General features: G+C 42.9%; 1 protein-coding gene across 1 annotated transcript; it reads left to right on the top strand.

The window, feature by feature from the left end:
* The first annotated feature begins 10 nt into the window (after positions 1-10).
* On the top strand, positions 11-27177 carry MXD1 (MAX dimerization protein 1). Its single transcript, XM_024756364.1, has 6 exons — positions 11-329; positions 1081-1180; positions 6043-6072; positions 19814-19928; positions 21897-21979; positions 22148-27177. Exons 1-6 carry the CDS (start codon positions 257-259, stop codon positions 22389-22391), a joined length of 645 nt encoding a protein of 214 aa, XP_024612132.1. The 5' UTR covers positions 11-256; the 3' UTR covers positions 22392-27177.
* The last annotated feature ends 819 nt before the right edge of the window (positions 27178-27996 follow it).

Genomic DNA, 27996 nt, shown 5'->3' with positions numbered 1-27996 from the left:
CTGGGGGCGGGGGGACGGTGAGTCGGGGATAAACACTCCGCGGCGGTGGCGGCTGCTGCTCTTCTTTGGGTTCTGTCACGGTGTCGGTGGTGCTCGGCTCACCGGTCCCCTCCCCCCTCCGGCGAGCGTGGTCGCCAGAGAGCTTCTCTCAGCCCTGCTCTGCGTGGTCCACAGCGGGGCGTGGGTGTCCGGCGGCAGCGGCGGCGAGCCCGTGGGCAGTGGGGGTTGGTCCAGTGGCTCCGGACCCCGGTGCAGAATGGCGGCGGCGGTTCGGATGAACATCCAGATGCTGCTGGAGGCGGCCGACTACCTGGAGCGGCGGGAGAGAGGTGCACGGGGACGGGAGGAGTCCGGCCCGAGCGGGGACTGGGGGCTCTGAGGGGCCCAGCCGCAGGTCCGGGTGCCCAGCTGCTCCGGGGGTAGTTGGAGGAGCTGAGAGCGCGACCTCGAGCGCTCCCAACCCCTCCAGCTCTCCCCACGCGCGGTCCGAAGGGAGGCCGCCGCTGCCCCAAAGGCAATGAATGGGGGTGGAAAAGGGACCGCTGCCCCGGGGTCCGGAGCGCCGCCCGCTCCGCACCCCGTCGCGAGTGGGGGGCCCGGGGCCCCCTCAGCCAGGCCCTTGGTTTACCTCACTGGGGCTCGTCCCGGCCGGCCCCCAAGTGGGCCTGGCGCCGGGTCTCGCAGACGGAGGAGCAGCGCCTCCCCTGCCCCCCACCGTCCCTCCCGGGCTCTGGCTCCCGGTGTTTGCCCCGCACCTTCGCCTGAGGCTGGTCCCACTTAATACACACCAACCTGCTGGACGTTGCCAGTGGGAAACCCAGGCTGCAGGAGACTTAATGTCTTTCTCAACAATGAGCAGCTGGAATGCTCCTTACACCTGCTCCTCACTGAGGATATTCACTCAATTAAAAAAAAAAAAAACCAATCATTGTTCTAAGAATTCCACCTTGCTCCGTTTAATTATTTCCACAATCTTCTTTTAATGAAAAATAAGTCAATCTTAAAAAGGAAATACTGTGGAGGGGAGAGAGTGTTGAATGTTCGGGGCTCATTCATTAACTGGATCCTCCGGTTTTCTAGAAGCTGAACATGGTTATGCCTCCATGTTACCATACAATAACAAGGACAGAGATGCCTTAAAACGGAGGAGCAAATCCAAGAAGAATAACAGCAGTAGCAGGTAATTTGGTAAATATTTCCCTTTCTCTTTTAGGTTATACTGTAGATGATACAAACTGCAGAATGGACGTTGCCTGTTGTGATTATAACAGGGTTATAATCATGTAAATGAAGTGGCGATCATGATTCAGTAATGTACACATGGTCTTAAGGCGTTGGAGGAAGCCCTTCTATTTGGGTTGAGGGGACTGAAAAGAAGAGAGAAATGGAAATGTTTTCTATTTCTTTATGAACTTTTTTAAAAACTTAATTTTGCTTTTCTTCCCTTTTGGAACAAAAATCTGTGGTGGAAACTTCAAGTGAAATTAGCAACAGTGACAATATTTTGCCTTCAGAAGTTGCAGATTCAGGGCAAGTTTTCTATAATTGAAAATACTGGACATTATCCACTTTTTACTTTTCATAGTAAAGATTTTATAAACGTGTTAAAGTATTTGACTTGGCATAGGTGATAGGATTTCATATTTGACATGTAAATTACATACAGTTATGTGTCTGATAATCTAATTTGTCACTCTATTTATAACAGCAAAGAGGAACGACTGAGGCTAAAACCTGCCTTTTTGGTGATGCAGGAACATATAATATTAAAATATTAATATGCCACAACGCTTTTATGTTAGCCTTGTAGTTCTTGAAATGTGTAAATTTCACTGGGAAGTAAATACTGGTTAATGGTCAATGAAATCACATACTAAAACCCTGAATGTACTTCTTGGTACATGTTGAGTACTCCACTAATGCTACTGCACCCTTTTTTTCCCCTCTTTGCCCTTAATATATGTTAGCTAGGAAATCTGCTTTTATTAGACTCATTCAATTATACCTTTTATTCCAGTAAATTAAAAACATTGACATTTTCAACACTGATTTAGAATCCTTATCTGTCTCCCATTCTCATGAAAATTCCCTGCGAGTAAACTGTATTTGGTTAGCGTCTGTGGCATAATACAGACTACTAAAAGCCAGAGGTTTCCCACTTAAACTTTAAACTCCCTTGTCCTTGCTGCCTCTTCTGTCCTTGATTCACCCCATTGTCCTTAGCACTGGAAGAACCACAGGATATGAGTGAACAGCACATATGTGCCGAGCTCTTGAATAGGAAGGCACATGAAGGATGGATCTGTTAATTAGTTACCTGGTAGTTCTTGAAATTTGTAAATTTCCCTCCCACCTTTAACATTATCTGAAGGTGGTAACAAGTAAAACTGTGCATGAGTACTGACAGCCTTTAAGAAGAAGGTTAATGCTGACTTGTATTATGCAATGGTATACAACAATTTATGTGTTGCTTTTTGTTACAGTATTAAAAACTTTTTTGGAAGAACGTTGAAGCCTTTTGGTTTATTTTTCTGGATAAGTGTAGCTCATTTGTTACTTTTATCCTTGTCCACTCATGATTTGAGAGGAATTGCTCACATTAATAGTCAAGGCTTAATCCTTAGCATTCTATTTTTTTCTAAGTTTCACTCTATTTTTTTCAAAGTTTTCACTCTGTTTTTTTCTAAGCTTAATCCTTAGCACTCTGTTTTTTTCTGAGTTTCATTTTTTTCTAAGTTTCACGGGAAAGTTGTTGAGGGGATGTTCAGTGGTGAGGAAAAGAAGGGGATGTTGTTGAAGAGAAGTAGCTTGGCCCCAAAGTTGATTAGGAAAGAAAACTAATGATAGTTGAGAATTTCAATTCAGGAAATAGCTTCTTTCTCTTCTCTTTAATATCCAGCTTTATTTCTGGGGAAATGGCTGCAACTCCGGATTTGGGGAAGAACTCTGTTATTTCTGTCAATGGGTTTGGTTTGCTTTCCATGGTTAGAGACCGGAGGCTATCACCGTTGTCCATACTCTTGACTAATAATGAATTTGTGCAATAACTTAAGTGGTGCAAGGATTTCTGAGAGACCATGATTAAACCTGAAGATGGCACCAAGCAAACATATGAAGCAAGAGCAGGTTGTTTTGTTTAAATGTACTCACTTCCTTCATGACCTGTTCAGAATGACCCTTACCTGAGCAGTGAGACATCTCCCCAGAGAATGCAGTTTGACCCCTTGATTTGAATTAGACTTATATCCAAGGCCATATATGGTCAGGATTTTGAACTGAGGTAAGGGCTATAGAAAGATTACTGCTGGTTTATATAACCATTGGTAACAGTTTATTCTTGTTAATTCAGGTTGAAATGCTGGGCTCTTTGCTTGTAGTGTCTGGGGGTGTACTTTTCCTTGGACAATAAAAAATAAGATTTAGCTACATATCAAACTTCTTGGGAAATGAAAATGCAGATCTTAAGTTTCTCTAGTTGCTTGTTCAAAGAGCAAAAACAAATGAAATTGTGAATATTGATTGTCTTGGAATCATCCAGAGAACTGCAGGGAGATGGAATCTTTTTTTTTTTTCTTTCCTACTGATTTTTGAAATCAGTTACTAAATATTTAGAATTGAAATCCAGAGTTTTTAAAAGTATGTTTTGTTAAATTGGTAAAGCAGGCATTGGCACTAATGTGAAAGAGGAAGTTCAGCACTTGTTGAACTTTTATGAGACAGTGGCCATATAGCTGACTTGACAGGGTGAGTCTTTTTTAAACCAAGGACTGGTTTGGCTTAGTTATCTTTTTGTTAGAATATATTTTTAAATGGTGACATTTGACCTTTTTCAGTGATTTCAGAGTTATCAAATCTTTTCAGTAATCACATGGAAAATGATTTTGACACAAGGAAGATGATTTTGACACAAAGTATCTGTATATTCTTATAATGCGTTAATTTAAAATATAAATGTTTTTCCATCAACAGAGTTGGCGGGCAGTCTCTTAACTGGTCATTTTTTGAACGGCCTGCTTTTTATTAAAGAAGAATTCAGTTTCACTAAACCAAATGTACTTCAGTAATGCCCTAGCCATTAGGTATAAGTCCGCTTGTAGAAATCACCATATGTTCAACACTCTTAAGTAATCAGATAAGATCTGTAGTTTCCAAAGCTCTGTTCAAAGTTCGGAAGGAGTTATGCTGCTTATGGAATTTGTTTAAAAGATTATCTTGGGGATTCTGAATTTTTTTATACGTATCTTCAGAGAATCCAGAAATTTTGGGTAAGGGTGCCCTGTGTGCTACAATTTTTTTATAATCAGAGACCATGCTCTTTTCAAATATCCACCCTTCTCTCCTCCACCACCTTCCCAGAATGGTCCTTGTCTGCAGTTAAACAGGGAAATCTTGACCAGCTTTCATCATACACTTTCATCCATTTAAAAAATCTGTCAGGCTTTGAACTTGTTATTCCCTGTTAAAACCAGAATGCCACGTGCTTTAAAGCCAAACGTTTGCAGTTGCAGGCCAGACTCTTGTTAACTGTGATATTCTGATGGCCATTGCAGGAAGTATAATACCATCAGAAAAATATAACTGAAGAACACTGAAGGATAACCAAGTGAATCAATTTAAAGCTTTTAAGTCAACCAGTTTTAAGATTCCCATGTCCTTTATCTAGAAAACAAATACTCTAAAATTGAAAATACTGTCATTATCTTATTATTTGTTTTTCCTCATGAATAAAAATTGGCACCCCAGAAGCCTTGTGGAAGAGAAGTTTAGTGCTGGGTTGGAAATTTCCCATTCAAGACTACCCCCCACATACCCCACCCCCAGTCTCTGGTGTGAGTGAACTTGGTGGTGGTGCCTCTTGATGTAAATGAGTGGCTGAGCGTTCACAGAGGTAGTCTTCCTCTATGATTACTGGGAGAATTTATCTCCTAGGCCCAGTAAGGTTCCATTTATGGCCCCACAGAATTCTCGACCTGAGCCAGGGTGTCATCTCTCCTGAACTGATTAGGGTCCAGAGAATTTCCATAAGTAAAGTCAAGATTCAGCTCCTTTATAATGCTGGGACGTTCCTCAAGTTTATCTATAACTAGTTAGGCATGAGTTGTATGAGAAGGACAATAGCCACATTGACTGATTTCTTATGACTTCTGTGGAAACCTGTCCATAAATCCTTAGACCAGACCTTATATTTCAGGGTCAGCTATAAACACACTAAGAGTATGATTTCACATACACCTCCGCTTTCATCCAAGACTCTCTAATCACTTTTACAGTTGCTACCTCATTGATCCATGCTTGTTCAGTAGACAACTGGCAATCATTTTTATTTCCATTTTACAGGGGGGTTAACTGAGGACAGGATGGTAAGGAATTTTATTTCTTTCACAGTACCAGTCGGTGGCAAAGCTGGACTTGAGATTCCACCCAAAGTGCTGCCTTAACTAGCCTATCGTCTTTCCGTTGAGCTGAGTCTTGGAAGCCTCTTCCTGAAATAATTTGGTAGCTCTTCAACAGTAGCATCTTTCAGGAGGTTGTACATGATAAAATAACTTCAGGAAATAGAAAGATTGAGCGAAGAAGGGTTATTTTTATCCATTTTAAACTGTATCCTATAGTCAAACAACTTAGCATACAATTTTGGTGTACAGCACACCTTGAGGCTGCAGGGCTGGGGTGGGGTCCCTCATCTCCACTGCTGCACACTCGGCCTGAAGAGAGCTTTGCGGTGTTATACATCCCAAATTCACATAGCAGTGTGCGGCTGTTCTCCTCTTTGTGTGAATAGAACCCTCTTATTTCCTTTCTTAAAATGGACTACTTTTCCACTAGGGAATGCCTGCCTCTTAGTTTGTCACTTCTCCTTGAACTCTGTTTTAGATCTTTACATTTATCTAATTCCCCAAAGGGACTAATTTCTTTAGTAGAGCCCTTTCTCTGTCTTCTCTCCTACCAACTTGGGAGAGAAAGCAGTTTAAATAATTGTGTTGGTGTTGGAGTAGTCCTTTAAGACAAGAATAATCTTACTTTTATTGTTCCCTCTTTCAGATCGACTCACAATGAAATGGAGAAGAATAGGTGAGTTGCGGGTTCTGGGGGTGGGATGGGGGGAGTTTTGATGTATTCTTTTTTCATTAAGTTGAGACTTAGTTGTGGCTCTTAATTTCCCACACTTAGCACCTGATACAAGAGTTTACTCAGGGTCCTCTAATCAGCACTGCTCATACATCACTTAGATAGACCCAAAGACAACACCCCCAATCCTCAGCCCCCGCAGCCTCCTCTTCCCGAGCAATGCGTTTCTGTGTGACTATTCTAAGGCCAAAGCGTTTTAGGTCAGAGGCAGTGTTCCTACAAATAGTGTTTTTCAAAAATTACATGCTACTGAATATAATTGGTAGCGCTGTCTTAAATCATGCACACACAGATATATAGATATAGATCTATAGATATAGATCCATATAGATACACATACACATACATATGTGTGTATGTGTATTTACAGTTCACTTGTGAATAAAGATTCTCAAAAGTCAGGAAAATGTATGCACAGCAGAAACTGGAGATGGTGAGGCACTGAGACGAGGCCGGCCACCCTCACCGGGCTCCATCTTGCCACAAGCTGGAGTTTGTCTCTCACCTAGGTCCCCTCTTACTGCTTATTTAAATCTTTATTTTTCCAATGACATAGCCTAGTCATTCTCAACTCTGGTTGCACATTAGAATCACTTGCAAAGCTTTTATTTTAATGTTTTTAAATATTTTTATATGAAATACATTATACACATACACTCATATACTTGGGGGTAAGAGAACAAATTTTTATTTCTACTGATTTATTTTATGTATTTATTTTTTGTCTCTTGCGGATGCCTTTTTTTTTTTTTTTGGCTGCGTTGGGTCTTCATTGCTGCGCTCAGGCTTTCTCTAGTACAGCGAGCGGGGGTTACTCTTCGTTGTGGTGCATGGGCTTCTCATTGCGGTGGCTTCTCTTGTTGCAGAGCACGAGCTCTAGGTGTGCAGGCTTCAGTAGTTGTGGCATGTAGGCTCAGTAGTTGTGGCACATGGGCTTAGTTGCTCCGCGGCATGTGGAATCTTCCCAGACCAGGGATCGAACCCGTGTACCCTGAATTGGCAGGCGGATTCTTAACTACTGCGCCACCAGGGAAGTCCCTCTGCTGTTTTTATAAAATAACTTTTTGTTATAGAACTTTTCAAATATACAAAAGTAAAGTGAATAATGTAATCAATTCCTATGTATCCATCACCCAGCTTCCACAATTATCAATATTTTTCCATTCTTGTATAGTCAAAACCACCCCTCTCTGTGGAGTCTTTTAAAGCACATTTTCTTCTATCTCTAGTAAAGATTAAAAAAAAAAAAAAAGACATAACCACTTGCTTTTACCATGCTGAAAAAAATTAATAATTCTTTGTTAAGCTTTAGGGGAAAAAAACCCAAAAAACACCAATGCTCAGACCTCATCCCTAGCAATTCTGATTTAATTGGCTTGGGTTGAGAGTCTGCGCTAGTATTTTTTTATAAAAACTTCCCAGGTGATTCTCATATGCAGCCAGGGTTCCAAACCATTTAACAAGCCTCATTCTGGTCTCTGAGCTCCCATCAGTTTGAAGTACAGGCAACCCATCCAGATTGAGTGGCTTTCTTGGTAGCCTGCATGAAGAAGATGATATGTAATGATGGTTCTTATGTGGTTATTTCATGCAAACCCTCTTTGAAGAGGGAGCCTGACTCTGATAGTCAGGATGTGAATGACATGTTTCGTCAGTGAAAGGGCAGACCAGGCCCTGACTAGGAAGGAAAATCTTGGAATAGGGCAAAGATCTAGCATCACTCCACTGTGTGTGTGTGTGTGTGTGTGTGTGTGTGTGTGTGTGTGTGTGTGTGTGCGCGTGCACGCACGCGAGCATGTGTGAGAGAGATGGATGCAAGGTGAGTGTGCCTCGCACATGTGCTTCTCCCCATCCTTCTTCTCCCCTTTCCATTTCTTTGTGATTGTGACTGACCATGTTTGAAATCAGAGCGTCTTTATGCATTAGGGATTTACGTATCATGAACTGGAAACTCCAAAGTATCTCTTCTGAAGACAGAAAGGTAGTCTTTCTGTCTTCAGATGTGGCTTCTCTTTCTCATCTTTAGATTCTCTCCCATCTTCCTGCCTCTGGGGTGAACTGGGTAAACTGGGACTATTTCTGCTGAAAAGTCTTCTAGTTCTCCTCCCCCTAGGCATTTTTTTTTTAGGCATTTATTTTTATTATTAAAATTTCATCCCTTCAGGTAAGGGCTCTTAGGCTTACTACAGCTTTGAGCCTTTTACCTCTGCAGGAATACCACAGGATGTCGATTTTATCATTTTTTAAAAAAATATTTATTTATGTATGTATTTTCGCTGCGCCGGGTCTTAGTTGCAGCATGCGGACTCTTAGTCCCTATCATTTATTTTAGCAGTTGAAGAATGTTTATTTTCTGCCTACAGTGTCTTAAGAGCTTGTGCTCAGTACTGGGTACTAAGTAAGTTCATACTGGGGTATTAAATCAGCATGGTCTCTATCCTAGAGAAATGTAGTTTGTCTAACGAGGAAGACACAGAAACAGTCTGCACAGGAGGCTGTGGAGGCAAAGTTTCTAGAAAATTGATTTGAAGTCATCACTGAGCAAGCTGCTTATAATTCAGATTGCTTGCATGTGACCAGTCTACTTTTGCTTATTGAAAGGTTAGTTATCTAGTTTCCTTATTGTCCTTTTTTTTTGGAATTTGGTCTTCTAAGGTCTTGAGCATTTTTTCTCTAGTCTAGAGCATGTGAGTAGACGAGAAGGAAGTCAGGACTCAAATTTACTTAATTTAACCAAGCACTGGTTGCTGCAATCCGGGGTGGGGGGAGGGAGGGTTAAAATTGTTGGGCTCTTCTCCCGTATAGTGTAGCTGCTTAAGATTTTAGGGTTTGGTGGTCCGCTGAACAAGCTGCATTTGTAGTCCCCTTGGTTTCAGTAGCTGAATCCTATAAAACAGTACCACTTTGCTAAAGGCTAATACACCCTTGCCATTTTTTACCTTAACATCACATGTTTTAAAAAGATTGGCATGGCTCTCAAAAAAACAAAAAAGCAACTGAGGAAAAGAACTTTCAGTAATTGGATTTTTTTTCTCTTTAATATTGCGAAGTTAATTATCCCTGTGTTAGTTTTTTCACGCAGAAACCTTTTCTGAGGCACGTTAGAGATTCTGGAGAGTTGGTGTGCATCAGGACTCCACTATGAGAATACTATATTCAACACCACCCATTTAATAATCTTGGCATTGGTGAGAAGATAGAAGAAAAGACTTCTAGAAAGGTGGAGGTGGGAGCTGGTATTGGTGGCAGCAGCAGTATTTTTCATTCAATAGACTAGGCATTCATGGAGCACCAAAGATGCTGGGTGCTAGGTGCTGGGGATCCTGAGCCCACAGAGACCAAGCCCCCAGGGCGGAGGGCTCCATTTAGTCTCACTGTAGATATGTCTGTCACTTGGCCTGTGCTTCTCTGCATTGTAAGTAATTTTGTGGGTCTATCCTCCTAAGGAAACACCCTTGGCGAGTGTGTTGTCATTCTTTCTTTTTTGTTAAAACTAATCTTGTAGAAAATTTTGAGAAATATAGAAAATCATACTAAAAATTAAATCATCCCTAATTCTAGCAGCCCAAGGAAACCGATGGAACTTTGAAATGTATCTTTCCAATTGTTTTTTGGAAAGTAACTTTAAAAATAGTTTAGTGTAGAAAATTGGAAAGTTCAGAAAAGCACAAAGAAAATAAACATTACACGTAATAGACCTTGCAGCAGTAGCAACCGCTGAGTTCTATATCCACCTAGACTTTTGTGCATACTTTTTAAAAATCAATATGGGATTATATAGTAAATAATTTGCTTCTTTTCAAGCTGCATTATGAACATTTTCCAATACCGTTAAATCTCCTTTTCTAAATTACTTTTAGTGAATGCCCAGTATTACATCATATGGATGTGCCATAACTCATATAACCAATCCCCTATTTTAGGTTCTTCCCAGTATTTTTTTTTAATTTATTTATTTTATTTATTTTTATTTTTGGCTGTGTTGGGTCTGTTGCTGCGCGCGGGCTTTTCTGTAGTTGTGGCGAGCGGCGGCTACCCTTCCTTGCGGTGTGCGGGCTTATCACTGCGGTGGCCTCTCTTGTTGCGGAGCACCGGCTCTAGGCGCATGGGTTTCAGAAGTTGCAGCACGTGGGCTCAGTAGTTGTGGCTTGCAGCTCTAGAGCGCAGGCTCAGTAGTTGTGGTGCACGGGCTTAGTTGCTCCGCGGCATGTGGGATCTTCCTGGACTAGGGCTCAAACCTGTGTCCCCTGCATTGGCAGGTGGACTGTCAACCACTGCGCCATCAGGGAAGCCCTTTCCCAGTATTTTGCTAATATAAGTGATGCTTGCTTAAACTACCTTATGGGTAATTCTCTGTCCAACATCATAATTCTTTCCTTAGGGTAAATGTATAGTTGTGGAATTCATGGTATCCACATTGTTACGGTTTTTGATGTTGACTGCTGGATTGCCCACCAGGCGGGTTATAGGTCATATTTTCCTTGTACCTTTACAAGTTTATATTTTACCTTAAGACTTTTATGAATTTAATAAGTAAAAAGCAAACAGAAACACACAAACTTGTTTTAATTTGTATTTCTTGTATTACTAGCACAGTTTAATAATTTTCATATCTTTGACAGTTTGTGTATTTGTGAATTGCCTGTTAAATAACCTTTGCCCAGTTTTCTACTGAGGAGTTTATATTTTTCTTTATTATTTAAAAGATTCTACTATATGAAGGATATATATGAAAGAGATTGCCTCTTCATGTATCATATAATTGTCCAGTTTGTCATTTACCCTTACGGAATCAGTCTTCTCTCACTATCTGAAATTGCCGCCTCTGTTATATACTGAGTTCTTGCTTATGGCTAAGTCTGGTTCTAGACTTGTTCTTCTGTACCACTGACCCACCTGCTCTTCCTGTGCCAGCATACACTGTTTTCATCATTGTGGTTTTATGCACTTCAGGATCTGGTAAAGCAAATCTCTATTCTTCCCTCCTCCTCCTTTTTTTTTTTTGCGGTACACGGGCCTCTCACTGTTGTGGCCTCTCCTATTGCGGAGCACAGGCTCCGGACGCGCAGGCTCAGCAGCCATGGCTCACGGGCCCAGCTGCTCCGCGGCATGTGGGATCTTCCTGGACTGGGGCACGAACCCGTGTCCCCTGCATCGTTAGGTGGACTCTCAACCACTGCGCCACCAGGGAAGCCCCCTCCTCCTTTTTTTATTTTACTATGTTCTTAGCTCTTTTCACCAATTTATTTTTCCTGATGAATTTTGTAGTCAGTCCTTCAATTCTCTGCACCCCAAATTCTTTTGGGGATTTTCAAAATCCAAATTAAATAATTCCAGTATAAATTAACCTTTAAAAGTTCATGTTGACATCTTAGAGCTCTCCATCCAGGATTTGATGTGTGTGTTCATTTATTCAGATCTCTTTTTTGTCTCTAAGTAAAGTTTTTTGATGTTCCCATATAGATCTTGCACATTTCTTGTAAAAGGTATTCCTGGGTTTATTTGTATATATTTTAAAATTGCTACTGGTTTCCCATTGTAATTACTGATTAATTATTGTTGGGATGTGGGAAACCTTTTAGTCTTTGGTTGTTGTTATATGCCCTTTATTGATGATAATTCTGCTCTTTCCTTTCCTTAGCTGGGAACTCCTCTTGTTTGAATGCCTTTCAATAAGCCACTCAGCAAATGGAGGCTGAGTGAACACATATACGCTGCAGCCAGTGGGTCAGGAGTCAGGTGCTTGAATGGGCTCCTTTTCAAAAGAAGGTTCTAGTATCTCCTTTAATTATAGACACTCGTTTTTCTGGAATGGTACATATGCAGGCCTTTCTGGAATTAGGCAGCTGGTCTAGAGAGATTACCTCTGCCAGAGTCTTATGACTCTATGACAAAAGATTTTTTTGTGTGCTCTGTGAGGAGGATTCAGCAGCCTGATCTAAGCTGTTGTTTTCATCTGGTCAAACAGTATTTCAGTGGCATCTGGTCTGTCATGAGAAACGATTCCAGTCAGGTCTTTTCTGGCAAGATATTCTAATTGATTGCAGTTCCCTAGAGTGGTTTCTCTTGGGTCTTGTTTTTCAAATGGCCAACCTCCTTATATCGGAAGGGGTAGGGTCCTGAGTTGTGGTGTGCATTGCACCATTCTTACCGCTTCTGAACGCCCTTGACCACATTCAGATTTCACTCTAGGATGTTGTAATAAATCCACATTGCTTTGTTGCCACATGGGGCTAAGGGCATGGCCTGGTTATTACGAAGGAAGAATATAGGTATTAGTGTGGTCTATGGTGGCGGTGTGGAGGTGCACACTGATTTTTACTGCTAGAATCCATCTTTCCTGGACGGTACCTCTTGGAAGAACATGAAGAAGAGACATGCTGGTTATTCAACCAATTTCCAATCCCCTACAGGGAACATTGGAGGCACTCCCTGACTTTTTGTCATAGACACTAATAGTCAAGGGGTGAGAAAGAGCTAGCAAGTACTAATTATAATCTATATTTTGTATTTTTTTAATTGGGCTCTAGAAAGGAAATATTAAATATGTACTTACGTATTTAATACTTTAATAGAGAAGTGACTTTATTACTTTAAAATGTAGCCACCATGAATTGCTGTTTCCACATTGCTTACTGAGTGCCGTGTTCCCATACAGTAAGCATATGACTATCTTTGTATATTTCACAAAGATTACGATCACAGTTAGGAGAAATCTTCAAACCTTCCAAGGTTCCGCCTAAGCCGGGAATAATGATGCATTTCGCAATTATTTCTAAAGGGTCCATTTTAGAAAAAGGAGAGTACTTTTCTTCCTCAGAGAGTGACTTGTAGTCTTCCCCTGGATTTTTTGTTTAACCCAGTAAGGCTTTGTTCTCAACCCAAAATCTGGAGAAGGTTATGATCTCTGTGACCTATAATCACTTTTAGGGAGTAATTTTTTGACCCATTAAGATTTGTTTCTTCTTAGTCTATACTAAATATCCTTTTTTTAAAAATCACTACACAGCTCATACATACCCATATCTGAAGTTATTTTTATTCAACTTCCAGTTATCCTATAGGATTTACAAAGCTATCTAATGGGCTAAATCTGTGTCCACACAAAGGTAGGAGAGGAAACAGATATTGTTTATGCAACTCTTTTTTTCTTCTTTGGAAATAATCTTGGGCCCAATTTTAATGAAAACTAGTACTCAGTGAGGTCCAGTGTATCATGTTCATTAAGTAGGGCTTTCCTCAAAGAGAAGGGACATGAATTACCAAAGAGATCAGATTCCGCTCTTAGGTCAGCATCTGCAGGTGCGTTGTTATTTCTAGGCTCCAGTGGGTTAACACGAAATAGAAGACTTGGTCATTTCCATTATTTGGTAATGAAAGAAGCAGAACATTTAAATACATAGCAGGTCTGCAGCACGCAAATAAACGAACGAATGAATGTGATCTATTTGGAAAGGAAAAAAAAGCTTCTGATAGGCTATGAAAGCTTGAAAACCTTTATGGAGAAGTTAAGTCAAACAAGATGTGGATGAGGGAAAAGAAAGAATATGTTTGGTAGAGGGCAAAGGGGAGCCCATTCTAGAACTCTCAGTAGGAGGTGATATTTGTCATGGTCTGAAGGTAGGTCATATAAATAATTCTGCAATAATTTGTTTCCGTGTTTAATCACTCCAGCTAAACTTTAACCTTTAAACTTTTACCTTCAAGGCAGGGACTTGGTCTTACTCAACATCGTATCCCCAGCACCTAGGAAGGTGGCAGTATGTAGTAATCCTTTGAGATGCTAGAGGAATAAATGAATGAAAGAGCCAAGCATATATTTCAAGATTTCCACCTGTGAACCTAGTTACTTATCTACCCTCGTAACCGGCTGCCATACTGTTTACTGTGCCCCAACCTGATTCTTTTTTGTCATACACTTCACTGTGAAAGTCTGACGGAGATAGTTCAGTTACATCTTCAATAAAGAAGAGTAATATCTGGTAACGGTGTCTCCCTCACAATACAGACAAAGACAGACAGACACACACCTGATTTCATACCATTCCTGGTCTTGACTGCATCCAAGTCAGGAAGAACTTCAGGGACGACAGAGTCAATTCAGGAGCACCGTCTGCAGGTAGCACAATCTCTACCTGTTATCTTACTTTTTTTGTTGCATCTTTCTCCCAATTTATAAATCTGCTGGCCTGAGAGAGAGAGAGGTATGAATAAAATCAAAGAAGCTTGAGTCTGGGGACTTCCCTGGCGGTCTAGTGGTTAAGACTTAGTGCTTCCACTGCAGGGGGTGCGGGTTTGATCCCTGGTCGGAGAACTAAGATCCCGCATGCCACGTGGCATGACAAAAAAAAAAAAAAAAATCTTGAGTCTGGTGGCAGAGGTATAAAGAGCAGCCTTCAGAATTGTCTGAGAGCGCACTGGTGAGCCCCGGTGCCGTCCATCAGTGCCAAAGCTCGGGTCGGGGTGGCGCCTCCAACAGCCCAGAGCCCACTTCACTGATGACCTCCTTCACTTGCATATTAATTTTCCGTACTTCATGGCTGACAAGAGTGAAGGAAAACTAAAAACAGAACTGTGAGGTATCCAAATATACTTTAAATCTTTAATATATTTGGAATTTATTTTGATGTTAATCTTCCCACTCCCCTGCCATTTTCTGAATAATCTGGGCTATCTCCAAGGATTTGCAGTGTTAGCTCCGTTATATGCTAAATTCATATCTATTCCTAAAGTCTGTTCCTGGGAATTTTTTCTTCTCTTCCTTTGACTTGTCTCCATCTTTTCCTGTATTAGTATATTCTGTTTTTAATTACTGCAGCTTTATAATACAATTTAATAACTGGTACCAAACAATCCTCTTCATTCTTCTTTTTCAAAAATTTTGGAGGTCTCTCACACAGTTATGCTTCTAGGTGAGGTTTAGACTAATTTCCCAGCATTAAAAAGATTACGGTTGGGATTTTTTTCTCTTGGTATTATGTTAAATTTGTAGACAAACTTGGGTAGCATTGACATTTTTACTTTGAGGGTTCATATCTAGGAAAGTGCTGGTTTTTTCCATTTATTCAAATTTTCTTATGTCTCTCTGCAAAGTTTTATAGTTTTCTTCCCAGAGATCCTTCCCAAACTCTTTTTTTTTTTTTTTTTTTTTTTTTTTGCAGTACGCAGGCCTCTCACTGTTGTGGCCTCTCCCGTTGCGGAGCACAGGCTCCGGACGCGCAGGCTCAGCGGCCATGGCTCACGGGCCCAGCCGCTCCGTGGCACGTGGGATCCTCCCAGACCGGGGCACAAACCCATGTCCCCTGCATCGGCAGGCGGACTCTCAACCACTGCGCCACCAGGGAAGCCCCCCAAACTCTTTTAAGTTTGTTCTTAGACATGCTCTCCTTTCTTCTTGCTATTGTATGTGAGATATTTTAGGTTCTCTGGGTATGGATAACACATCCAGAGATGTGCTTGGATTTCCAAGGTCAATACATATTTGCCCCAATTTTTATTTTCTTTTGGCCATCACAGTAGAGAGATGTAGGCAGAGATCTCGGTGTGCTTCAGATGCTTCCCTCCCAACCTTGGAGTCCCTTCTAGCCCTGCCTCTACACGATGGGGGTGGCTCCAAAGGAGTCTTTCCTTTAGCCTGGGTTAGCATTATAAAGTCCTTGCTGATTTTTAAACGTAAAAAAATAATACCTTTAGCATAAGCAAGATCTTTATTTCCATAGAAAATGGGTTAGATTTTCCATTAAATCTTTTAATGACAAAAGATGTCAGTTTTCTTTAAGGGAGAGTTTAGTGAATTTGGATTTTACCAGATAGCCTCTATTTGCCCTGTGAGATACTCTTGAGTTCCCTATTGATTTTGAAAGGAATATGATAGGGTTATAATTATCTGTGTTTGCTCCCAGCAATTATCCTTCCTCAAAGGAAGCTAGAGTTGAAAGAATGACTGCTGCCACATACAGAGCACTTCATGTCAGACCCTGGTCAGGGGCTTCCATACCCTGTCTCAGTTAATACTGAATGACAGCCCTGGCAGGGAGGCATTGTCATCGTCCCTCTACTGCCAAGGAAACGGATGCTACATGGAGTTAAGTAATTTGCTCAAGGCTACACAGGAAATAAGTGGCAAGGCCAGGACCCCAAACCTTTACCCTTAGTCACTACACTAATATTTGGTTGTATAGTGACTGACAGATTCAGAATGTAAAAATAATTAAAAACAAAAATAAATAAAATTTGAGATACTAAAAAGAAAAAACAATAAAAAGCTTACTGAAGAGAAGCTCTAGTTTGTATCTAGTTTAATTATCATAGGCCGCACTTGATTCTGAGCATCACTGACTGTAGCTCAAAGATTGGTTTCTGTGTGCTACCAGAGACCAAAGGTATATCAGCGCATTCAGAGTAAGGAGAGTGATATTTCTGAAGAATCAGCAGGTGAGGTTTGTCAAAGTCCATTGGATCAGCGTGAAGAGACGAGGCAGTTGGGGCAGGAGGGAGCCAGGACTTGACTGCCCTTCTCTGCTGCCAGTGGGGAGCTGGGAGGCAGCTCTTGACAACAGGGGGAGCTCTGTCTGAATATGTGATGAGAGGGGCTCCAAGTAGGGGTCAGATGCGGGTACCAGGTGGCTTCCTGTTGAGGAAGTGTAGCAAAACCCCCTGCTAGTTCCTGAAAGAGGGGTTAGGCCTGGTTCACAGTGGGACAGCAGGCTCCTTCTAGAAGGCCAGAGCCCTGGGCACGGGCCTGGTCGGGACTGAGGACAGAGAGCTGAGACAGGAGCTTGTTCTACTTGTTTGGGACCTGGGCACTCCATGGGTGCTCACGGCTGGCTGAAGGATTCCGGATCCCGGCGTGGGGTGGAGGGGGGCGGGGTGTGTCTCAGGCTTGAGGCCCCTCAGTGGGAGCTGCTACAGAGGGGTCTGTTTGCTTTTTTGTCTGGTTCAGGAATTGAATTTCACTATCATATCATGGAACTGAGCCTGCTTCACATACCTCATCCCTCCCCTGGGGGTGGCCCAGGCACCAGCCCGGGGATGTGTCTGCAGGTAGGCGGCAGGCGGGCAGGGCAGGCATCAGGCTGGAGCGGTGAGGCAGGCACTGCCAAAGATACAAGTTGGCTTTGAATCTCTACGAGAATCCAGAAAGCACTGTGCTCCTATTTCCATAAAACTGGGTCAGAAAACACTGAATGAACATGTTTTAGCCTAAACTTGAAGTAGTCAAATGGCTTATTTCAAGTTTCACAACTGGGAGTGTTCTTTGGAAACCCACATTTGGGTAGTGAAAATTGTACTTTCTGGGCTAGACTCCCTGAGTAACTAGGAATGACGACGCATGGAAAGATGACTTTATTATTTTTATCAGTAGACAAACTTCCTTAAAAATTTACATACTCATATCTGTAGATAAACGCACATCATAAAAGGACTAATATGACACTGTTCTGAATCATGTAGTCTTTGCAATGAGCAGGCTGAAAAATGTCTAAGTCTAATTTTAATTTTTGAACTTTTTTTAAAACTTGACAGTCTGTAAACTTTGTAGTGAGAATAACTATATGTGACTAATCATACATTCTCATGGTGTTTCTAATAACATGATCTATTTTCATGGCTCTTTGTGAAGAATATTATCCAAGGTGAACAAGTACCTTTTATATACAAATTCTGTTTTTGTTTTTTTCTCCTCATGTAGTAGTTGGAGGAGCAAACCTCTAATGTGACTCTTTGCTGGTGGCCATTCCATGTGGGCAGGTTTTCAGAGCAAGTGGAAGTCTTGTAAAATAGTAAGGCTCTTGTACCGCTACCTCTTCCTAGCTCAGGAGTGAATGCTGGACTTCTCTAGCTTGCCAGGGCTTAGGGGACCTTGGAGAGTCTAGGACAACCTCAAGAGCCAGAAGAGGAAGGAGGCTCAGAAGCAGGTGAGGTGAGAGCTCAGAACCACTTGTTGGATCTGCCTTGGGGGAACCTCCTGAAGTCTTGATGTGAAGGGTGTGAATTGACTGCCTTGGTCAATATCAGGCATACTGGCCTGTATTTGAGCTTTCTGAAGCCGTTTTCTTCTTTCGATCCCAACCTTTGTTAATACGGTGAAATTTTTAAGAGGGAAAAAGGGGCAAACTGAGCTTTCCAGTTGTCTTCCAGTTCAGCTGGAGGATAGCCTCTCAGGCTCCCAGGACCTCTTCTCCAGGTTGCCGTGGGGATGGGCAGTGGACATGTACCTAAAACCCCAGGACCCTGAGCACTACTGAAGGCGCAGAGACATAGCAGAGATGGACTCTGCCCCGAGAAGCTTGGAGTCTAGTGGAATAGACGACACCAACCACGCGGCAAGCGTGCATTAAGCCGATGGGAGGGGAAGGCACCAAGGCAACCCAGCAATGGTTAAGTTGCGGCCCCATCTTTCTAAGGAGCTGGCAATGAATGGTTAAGTCACAAATACCAAAAAAGGCAGGCAGAACAGTGAATTTCCCAATGAATAGGATAAACTAATACGTATTCAGAAAATGGAGGAAGCACTGTGGACTGGAATGGCCTGTGAAGACTTGAAGGAGGTGGTGGGCTGAAGCAAAAACTCTGAATCTTGGCTGTTTCTCACATTCACGGAATCTGCTAGCCTCTAGGATAAAGCCTAAACCGAGGTTTCAGTGAAGTATTAATTTCCAAAATTTTAGGGACTCTTGTGCTTCTGCCACATTCTGCCACACTGCAAGACCTGTTGGTGGTTCTCTCCAGCTGTCAGCATGCTTGTTAGTATAGCAATACCACTGATGGGCATTTTCCTTGTTTCTAAAAAATGCATCTAACTTTTTGAATGGTTGAAGGACGAAAAAGTGTAACAAATTATTCAGTAAAAACTCCCCCCCCTTACCTTGTCCCTGTTTGACTAGCCCCTGACTCCTTTCTGCCCAGCCACTGTTACTAGTTTCTTATGTATCATTCCAAGCTTTCTTTATGTTATACAAGAAAACATGCCTTTAGATAATTATTTTTCCTCCACTTTTACCCAAAGATGTAGCATGTTGTATGCACAGTTTGGTATCTGGCTTTTTTTTACTTAACAGTATATCTGAACGTTCTTTCCTCATAGTACGTAGAGTACATTTTCATTCTCTTTCATAGGTGCGTAGTACTCCACTGTATGGATATACCATACTTTATTTGATCAGTTCCCTATTGATGATGAGTTGGGTTGTTTTAATCTTTGCTATTACAAATAAAGTTGTAATGAATAACCATATACATTTGTCGTTCACATGGGTAAATATTATATACAGCAAGATATAGTTGTAGTGATTTAGTGGTCCCGGAAGGGGAAAGAACAGTATGGGTTCAAAGGATTCTCTCACTGGCATGTCATTACTTTCTGAACTTGGATGTTCTGTAGGTCACATCATAACCCAGAAACCTGGAGATAACCTGATTCATGTGCTTAATAATAGTAGATATAAGTCTCTACCCCTTCATACATATTATAGACTTAACTTTAGAAAACCATGGATTTTGCTTTTCCTTGGTTTTTACCAGAGTTGTATAATTTCAAAAGATGTCCACTCGGCTGGAAGTCACTGGTGGCATTTGCCATCACTGGGCTGGGCGACTTCATACTCTGTTTGAGCTTGTTCTCCCGGGTGACTTCTGGCTGGCTTTGAAAGTCTCCAATGCTACTATGATCTTGTTTTTGTAGACGGGCCCACCTTCGCTTATGCCTGGAAAAGTTGAAGGGGCTGGTGCCACTTGGTCCAGAATCAAATCGACACACTACACTGAGTTTATTAACAAAAGCCAAATTGCACATAAAGGTAAGTGCATCCTGGGATGCCTTTTTGTCTTTACCTGCCCAGGGAGGGTTTGTTTGTTGTTATGAGGGACAGCAGATGTCTGTCTCCAGGACAGTTCTCTCCTCTGAACTCCTCCAACTCCAACCAAGTCAATGTCTTGGATGACTCACAGACTCAACATGTCCAGAACAAAACTGAGTAGTTCTCACCCCTGTGCGCCAGAAGTTAAATTGTCCATCCAACTGTCCATCTCATGTACAGGCCAGAAACTCAGGGTCATCCTTGCTGCTGATGATCATCTTGCTCCTTAGCCACGTGTCTCCAAGACTTACATATGTCACAGCCTGCTGTATTTCCATAAAGTCCATCATGTACTGTAGTAAACTCCTCAGAGGCCTCTTCCAAGCTAATCTCCAGGCTTCCCAAGAGCAATCCTGCCGGAGATCAAATCAACATGTCACCACATTTAAAAGTCTTCCGTTGGGCTTCCCTGGTGGCGCAGTGGTTGAGAGTCCACCTGCCGATGCAGGGGACACGGGTTCGTGCCCCGGTCCAGGAAGATCCCACATGCTGCGGAGCGGCTGGGCCCGTGAGCCATGGCCGCTGAGCCTGCGCATCTGGAGCCTGTGCTCCACAACGGAAGAGGCCACAGCAGTGAGAGGCCATGTACTGCAAAAAAAAAAAAAAAGTCTTCCGTGGCTCAGGACACACTGTATGACCAGGCCTGCCCGACCCAGCCTTCCCCTGCCTTTGCAGCAGCAGCTTGTGCCAGAGGCTCCCCTCTCTGCCTCAGCCCTTCTTTCAGTCCCTTGCACTTGTCAGGCTCTCTCACCACAGGGCCTTTGTACATGCTGTTCCCTCTGCTTGGTACTCTTTCCCCTCTGTTCTTCACTTAGTTAACTTCTTGTCATCCTTCAGACCTCAGCACAGGTATCACCGTGCGGGGAAACCTTCCCTGACTAGGTCACCTCCTTCCTGTGACAGATGGTCCTTATTATTACTGGATCTCTCTCTCTTAGCACTTATCACAGTTGACACCTGACCATGGCTTGTGTGGCTATTTGGTTGTCTCTGTCCATACTGTTAGAGTATGGACAAGGGAGGGGACCAGATCTTTGTGTTCACCTTGTATTTCTAGCACCTCCCGGAGGGTCTGAAACAGAGTCAGCACTCAGTATATGGCTGGAATAGCAAAGGGTACCTCCTGAGAGCCACAGCCAAAATCCCTGTTTAGCATGTTTTTATAGTCAGTCATAGCTGGACACGTGTCACTTGAATTATGGTTGATAGCCTTGCATACATGGCAGTTGTAGGAGGGAAAAGAACCTCTGTTTAGAGCAAAACAACCACAGTTACACAATCTTCAGAATTATCTGAAGAATTATCTGGGAAGCTAGAGAACAGATTTGTAAAAACAAAATGATCTATGGAAATGTGTTTTCTGAGCTCTTATTTGGACAATTTAGAATCAGGACTTCAAAAGGGAATATTATTCCTGCCAACAGACAGAAGTTAAATGAGGTTTGGCATGATGCAAAAAAAAAAGCGCCTATGTAATTGGGACACGTACTTGAATAAACATACTTCTAAAGGAAAGTCTGTTTCTTAAGCGCCCATCACACGCAGTGCTCTAGCTCAGGGAGTAGGTGTTTGGGGTGTCACAACAGACAAGGGAGAACAGGTTGGGTGTTCCTGCCACAGTCTTTCCACTATCACAGTTGAGGGGTGCTGGACGCTAGAGTGTTAGCTCACCCCGGAAGCCATGCAACAGTGCAGGTTCCAAAGTGTTGTCGATGCTGAAAAAGTTAGATGTAGACAAGAGTCACCGGCCAGGCAGCTTCCTGTCCCTGCAAGAAGCTTGACAAGGGACACAGCAAATGGCTTCTGAGGAAAACTGCCGTATTTCCCCACAAGGCAGGGAGGTGCAGGGTCATTACCAATTTTGAAATCTGCCTGTGCCCTTCAACAACTACCCCCTTTGACCTGCAGAAACTTGAAGACTGTGACAGAAAAGCCATTCACCAAATAGACCAGCTTCAGCGAGAGCAGCGACACCTGAAGAGGCAGCTGGATCCCGCATCCTCAGGCCCCTCCCCAGCCCCCTGCCGCCTGCCAGAGGCGGAGCCGAGGGGAAGCCGAGAACCCCCGTGACCCGGAGAAGTCGAGGGGCGTGGCCTGCGGGGACAGGCGTCCTCTCCTGCAGCGGTTAGGCACCGCGGCCAAGGAGGGGCCCTGCCGAGTCGCTTGGCCCTTCCGAAGCAGGCCTTCACCACGCTCTGTCTCGTCCTTCCCACAGAAGAGATCGACGTGGACGTCGAAAGCACAGACGATCTCACGGGCGACCTGGACTGGAGCAGCAGCAGCGTGAGCGACTCGGATGAGCGGGGAAGCATGCAGAGCCTGGGCAGTGATGAGGGCTACTCCAGCTCCAGCATCAAGAGAAGAAAGCTCCAGGACGGTCACAAGACGCGTCTTGGACTCTAGGAGAGCGTGGTCGCTTCGGCTGCCGCCCGGATGGTCCCGCCCGTCGGCTCCGATTAGGTAGCGTATCGGACCTGCCCACAATTCCCTCGCACGTCAGCTTCCGTGTTCCACCGTCACCAAAAGCAGCTGTGCAAAAGTTGTCAAGGAAGTGCTTAGGAGTGTGGGTTTCTTTTTTTTTCTTTTTCTTTTTCTTTTTCTTTTATCCACGATCCCCATCTTGAATGGGGTTGAGCGGGCCCCCGCACCTGCTGGCGTAGGGTAGGCACACGCTGAGCCAGTCAGTGCAGCCTGGACACCTGAGGGCGTCACAGACCCGTTACTGCTCGGTCTGGGGTAGCCGAATGCCACTCGTCCCTCTAAGAAGTTGGGGGACGCCAACCAGGATTGTGGGTTTCTGACTGCATCCTCTAGCTTCTCTCTTTCTCTCCATAAAAATTCGTCTCTGACAGACTGTACATTCCAATCACTTTGAAGCACCCAAGAATTCTTAGACGGGATAAGCACTTACTCACATCTCGGCAATTTTCCCCTCTTATTTACTGTCCCCGTGTAGTCTACCAGACCTTCCTTGAAGTTTTCTGGCTTCCTCTGTGACCTGCCTAGCGGAAATGTCCGAATGTGTCTTGTGCTTAGGAAACTGAAGAAAACAAACTTTTAAAGTTGAGATCCTGATCACAGAACTCCAAAGTAAGCTTTGAAAGTGGGATTTAAGAGCGCTTAACCATGGCCCTCACCGCCTGTGAGCAGGCAGGAATACCTCCAGAAAACACACCCTTCACACACGTCCCCCGCCAACGCCCCCGACCCGCGTGTGGATGGCCGCAGTATTTCTCACTCTCAAACGGACCCCTTGCGAGCACGTCTTTGGGGTAGCACAGCTTATAAAAGTTCCAACATCATTTGTTCTCACGAACAGAACGGTACAGTCTATTTTTGTGCACTGTCCTTGGGACCGTGCTGGGTCCTGCTCTCCCAAGGCACATTTCCCCTCCAAGTCGGTTATGCTCCTTGTCTCTGGAACATTTTTTTTTCCTACCTCAGAGATAAATGAGATCTCCATTTCCCACTTAACACAAACTGATTATGCCTCTTTTGTTTTGTTTTTGTTTTTTGTTTTTTTCCCCAAATAAGTGACACTTGGTCCAATTCTAATCTATTTTGCTGTTTAACTTGCAGCAATAACTGAGCTTTGGCACTAGCTGAGCTAGTGTCCATCATCAGTGAAAGGAGAAGTCTACATTTCTACTCTCTGTTGCAGGTGAACGGGAGGGGATGGTACAGTGTTACTACAGTTCCTCTCCTTACTGATTATTTTTGGACACACCCAGAAACTTCTTTATGGAGGCTTTTGGGTTAATAGTTTAAAAGGCTGATTTTTCTTTTTGGTTATGATTTCTCCCTTAAGTGGTCTCCCACTTTGTAGCAATTTTATTTAAGCTAAAACAGAGCACATGTATATGTACATAAGACACATTAAATCTATAAATACTATTTATTCATTTTATATAAACTAATGTAATGGAAAATAAATTCTTATGACTGTGCTTTTATAGATGTTCTAGAAACTTTGTATGTAGGTATCTACAGAATTGGTTCATTTCCCCTTAATACTTTTGCATTCATAGTTTTGAGGTCTCGATGCTTTCAGCCTCTGGTGAATCTTTTTCATTGAATTCAAACCATTTGTAAAACCTGTGACGCTGAAACAGAGTGTGTGTCACAAAGTGATGAGAACATTCCTAAATCCACAGCCGCACTGCAACTTAAGGGCTCCCTGGCTGAACCAGTAGCGGCGGCGCCTGTGCCCCCCACTGGCCTGTGGTCTCCCCGGCCCCAGACTCACCTCCTCAGCGCCTCTTCCTTGCCCACGACTAAAAGTTCAAACGCACTCCTCACAGAAGCTCATTCTGGACATGAAGAACAGTCGAAACAAAGATTACTTTTGTGTTTATTTTTTCTTTTTATTGATTTCTTAATGTATTAAAATTTTTTAATTGGAAGTAGTGATTCCTAAGTGATTCCAAAGTCATCTGTAATTCTTCTGTTTTTGTTTTGGTCTGTTTTTCTCTCCATTTCAGGTTTGGGTGGGGGGAGGGGCAGGTGACACAAAGGATTTTTTTTTTTTAATTGTTGGAATCTTTTCCAATTACCAGCTGAAGATTTGCACTGAAATACAACTTGTATGCCTTTTGCATTTTTAAAGCCTGCTTCCTGAATTTAAGCAGAGTGATAGTGTTCAAAGAGCCAGCTCAGCCTGTAACATGTTTGAAAAAGATACACCTGCACTTTGAGGTCCCTTTCGAATGCCATTCGCTAGACCTCGCAAGCATTTTGATTGCTACATTCAAGCGCCTCACAAGTCCACGATGCTAGATCCTGTACGGCATCGAAAACTCAAGACTTTGGCAAAAGCTTGTGGGCTTGCATTGGGGGAGGGAAGGGAACAAAATTTGTGTATTTGTTTGTTTAATTTAGAAATAAGGCATCTGAGAGATGCCATTATTTTCTGTGTTTTAATTGTTGTGCCTTTGAGTTAAACTGCATTTTTGTCTTTTGGTTGAAATATGAAATGTACTGTCCCAATATAAAATAGTAATTATTTGACCTTTGCACTGTTTGTCTGGTCCTTTTCAATTTGATAGCATATAAATGTGGAACTTAATAGATCTCTATATTTTTAATGCGCTTGTGATAAACTGACACCAGGGTTAGACACGACTTTCAAATCTTGAGGTAGACCGAATGCTAGACAGGCCTCTCTCTAACCAAAACTGTAACCTTCAGGACCAGCAAACTCAGCCCCAGGCAGCTAATCCCCTTCCCTACGTGGCTGATCAGCCGCCCTGATGCGCCAATCTGTCGTGTCATTCACTGATCCACCAGCATAACTGTTAAGAGCTATACGGTCTTTTTGGTTCTGTTTTGTTGTTGTTGTTGTTTTGTTTTGTTTTTTTAAGCAAAACGAAAAACCTTTCTATTAGGGTTGTTGGGGGGAGGGGACGGGCAAAGATATAAGCCCCAGCCTTTAAGACTTTGACTATTGTACGTAAATATAGATGTGTGTAAATATAGGCACATGCGTATTTTTATGTGAAAACTGGTTTTAAGAAACTAAAGTCTACACTCTTATTGATACCATTGCAATGCAAATGGGAAAGTAAAGAGTATGTAGTGCAGTTTAATTTCATGCAGTGAGAAAATATATGTGTGCTTCTGTTAACATCCCAGAAGACCTAGCTTTCCATACCTGTTGGCTTAGAATGGCGGGCAGGCACCCAGGGTATATTTGTTTTCTTTTGCTAAGCAGAGATCTGGGATTCAAGGTGCTGATAGTGACCGTGGCTCCTTTCTCTAGTCACAGATCTAATGCTAGAGATTCAGTGTCACCTTTTTGAGCAGGACCTACATTTTTCTTCCTGTCAACCCAAAACGAAAATAATTTCAGTGTCGATTCAGAATTGAGTACTGAGAAAGCCCTGACCCTGCAGTCGGCCGCTTGAGTGGTTTGAGGGTTTATTTTTGAAGGTGGGCATTCTCCTTTAACCTCTACTTTTTTCAAAAGAAACAAAGGGCCCTTACCTGGGTTTCCTAGGAGCCTCTCTTCTCAGTCCCTGAAGTGGCCAAAAGCAAATCCTGGGGTGTGTAAACTAGGTAAGATGGTGATGCTCAAAATAACTAACAATATCTTGGGGCTTGATAATGGATTTTGTGGGCTTGCTTCTTGCCTCTCCCCCATCCTTCAAAGAAAAAACTTATTTTTGAAAAGTATACACATACACATGATTCAGGTTTTTATATCATACTGTATTGGCAAGGATACCACTTTCATTGTGCTTTATTCCCCCGAATCTCACTCCTTTCTTTCTTCTTGTTTCCCAAAGTTTCTTTGTCTTTCCCCTTTACCGGCCCCATGCGTTGAACACCAGAAAGTCAAAGGCTGCAAGGCGATTTCCTACAAGTCAATCTATTATTTTTCTATGTTTAACTCTTGGATGCAGTATGTTTAGGTTGCTGGCTACTTAAAAATCCTTCCTGGCAGAAGACGACCCAAAGACCCCTTTAGGTGAGGTGGATTTTCTCGTTCTACACTATCAGGTCTCTGTAGACTGTGGGATGTTTTGTTTTCAAAAATACCTGGGGATGAGGCCGGGGCTGGGGGGGGGTACGATATGTGATTTATCCTGATTTTTTCATTAATATTTATTACATGGATGATTTTCTTACCCTGTGTTCTTCTGAAAGAAGAAATATCTGCCTAGCACCGTTAGAGTCAGCTGTCGAATGGCTGAAGAAGTTGAGTATCTTTGTCTTCTCGCAAAATCATAAAATGAGAATTAGTAAAGCACTAGATTCAAAGATTTACCCAGATTTTAAATTTTGATTTCTTATTCTGTCTTGGGGGGTGTGGAGGATTGAGAGGGCTTTCTTCATTTTAGCTTTTACCAGAGAACCAAGCTTGCCTTGACCCCTTGTCCTTAGAATTGGTGCTCTGGGAATGTTGCTGTGAACCGTCAGCGTTGGGGGCCATCTTCCTAACGGTGAACACAGCCTAAACAGGGAGCAGCAGACGAGAGAGTATGAAATTCTGTTTCCAGATGTTTATTTCTTTATGTAAATACGATGCCAATGTAAATCCTGTGTCAAGACATAGAGAATGGTGCTTTTTACTACAGTTAGTACGTGCATTTTGAGAACTACTCATGTTTCAGAGAATCTTTGCTGTGTATATGTAAACTTCTGTATTGTTCAACTGTTAACAAATAATAAATTATTTCATTATTAAAGATATTTTGGTCTTCCAGATGTTTTGTATCCCAGTTTAGCCTTCCATGGTTTTTACTTACAGAGCTGAGTTAATCAGGTTTCTTTTTCCTTTTGATTTCATGGAAAATTTGCTGGCCAAAAGTTTTCAGCCCTTGGATTCTGTGATGGGAGCTTTGATTGTGTGGCTCTGGTTGAAGCGCTTCCCAGCTGCTCTCCTCCCGTTTCTCCTGCTCATGCGCTCGCTCTGTTAACATCCCAGAAAACCTAGCTTTCCATAGGCTTCCCTGCGACCCATCTGACCATGCAGGCTGCGTTCGGGGCCGCACAGCAAACGAGACTGCCCCGTCTTTCCGGCAGCCTGTGGTCTGGTGGGAAAGAGGGAGATGCATTCACAGTTTGATGCAATATAGTCGGTGGTGGAATAAAGTCGTACAGGGACGGGCTGTGAGAAATCACAGAGGTGGTGGCATTCGAGTTGGGCCTTGGAGAAAGTGTGGGTGTTGGATGGAAAGAAGCCTTGCAGGGAAAGAGAACAGCCAGTGCAACGAGGCAGGTGATGGGGAAGGGAGAGCTCCTGGGACTGGGAAGTGGCTGGGAGCCCGTGGTGTGTGATAGGTGGTGTGGAGACACCACACAGGGAAGGGCCTCCTGTGTTGCACAAGTTACTGAGAGGAGAAAAGTCACCTGATTTCGGAGATTCATTTTTTTTACATATTAACCCCTTGGTTAATTCACATTTATTCATTCATTTGACAAACAGGGATTGAGCGCCTAGTCTCTCTATCTTAGCGCTGAAGACAAACCAATGAACAAAACACACAAAACCCTGCCCTCTGGAGCT

Source organism: Neophocaena asiaeorientalis, unplaced genomic scaffold, assembly GCF_003031525.2.
Source record: "Neophocaena asiaeorientalis asiaeorientalis breed wild unplaced genomic scaffold, Neophocaena_asiaeorientalis_V1.1 scaffold303, whole genome shotgun sequence".
NCBI classification, from domain to species: Eukaryota; Metazoa; Chordata; class Mammalia; order Artiodactyla; family Phocoenidae; genus Neophocaena; species Neophocaena asiaeorientalis.
The sequence above is the reverse complement of the archived record's forward strand: the minus strand, read 5'-3'. Positions and strand labels throughout refer to the sequence as shown.

Bases quoted from the DNA above. Each gene is read 5' to 3' on its own strand.
- MXD1 (XM_024756364.1), top strand. From the start codon at position 257: ATGGCGGCGGCGGTTCGGATGAACATCCAGATGCTGCTGGAGGCGGCC. The intron at 330-1,080 runs GTGCACGGGGAC...CCGGTTTTCTAG, and splicing joins CCTGGAGCGGCGGGAGAGAG to AAGCTGAACATGGTTATGCC. The intron at 1,181-6,042 runs GTAATTTGGTAA...TCCCTCTTTCAG, and splicing joins AAGAATAACAGCAGTAGCAG to ATCGACTCACAATGAAATGG.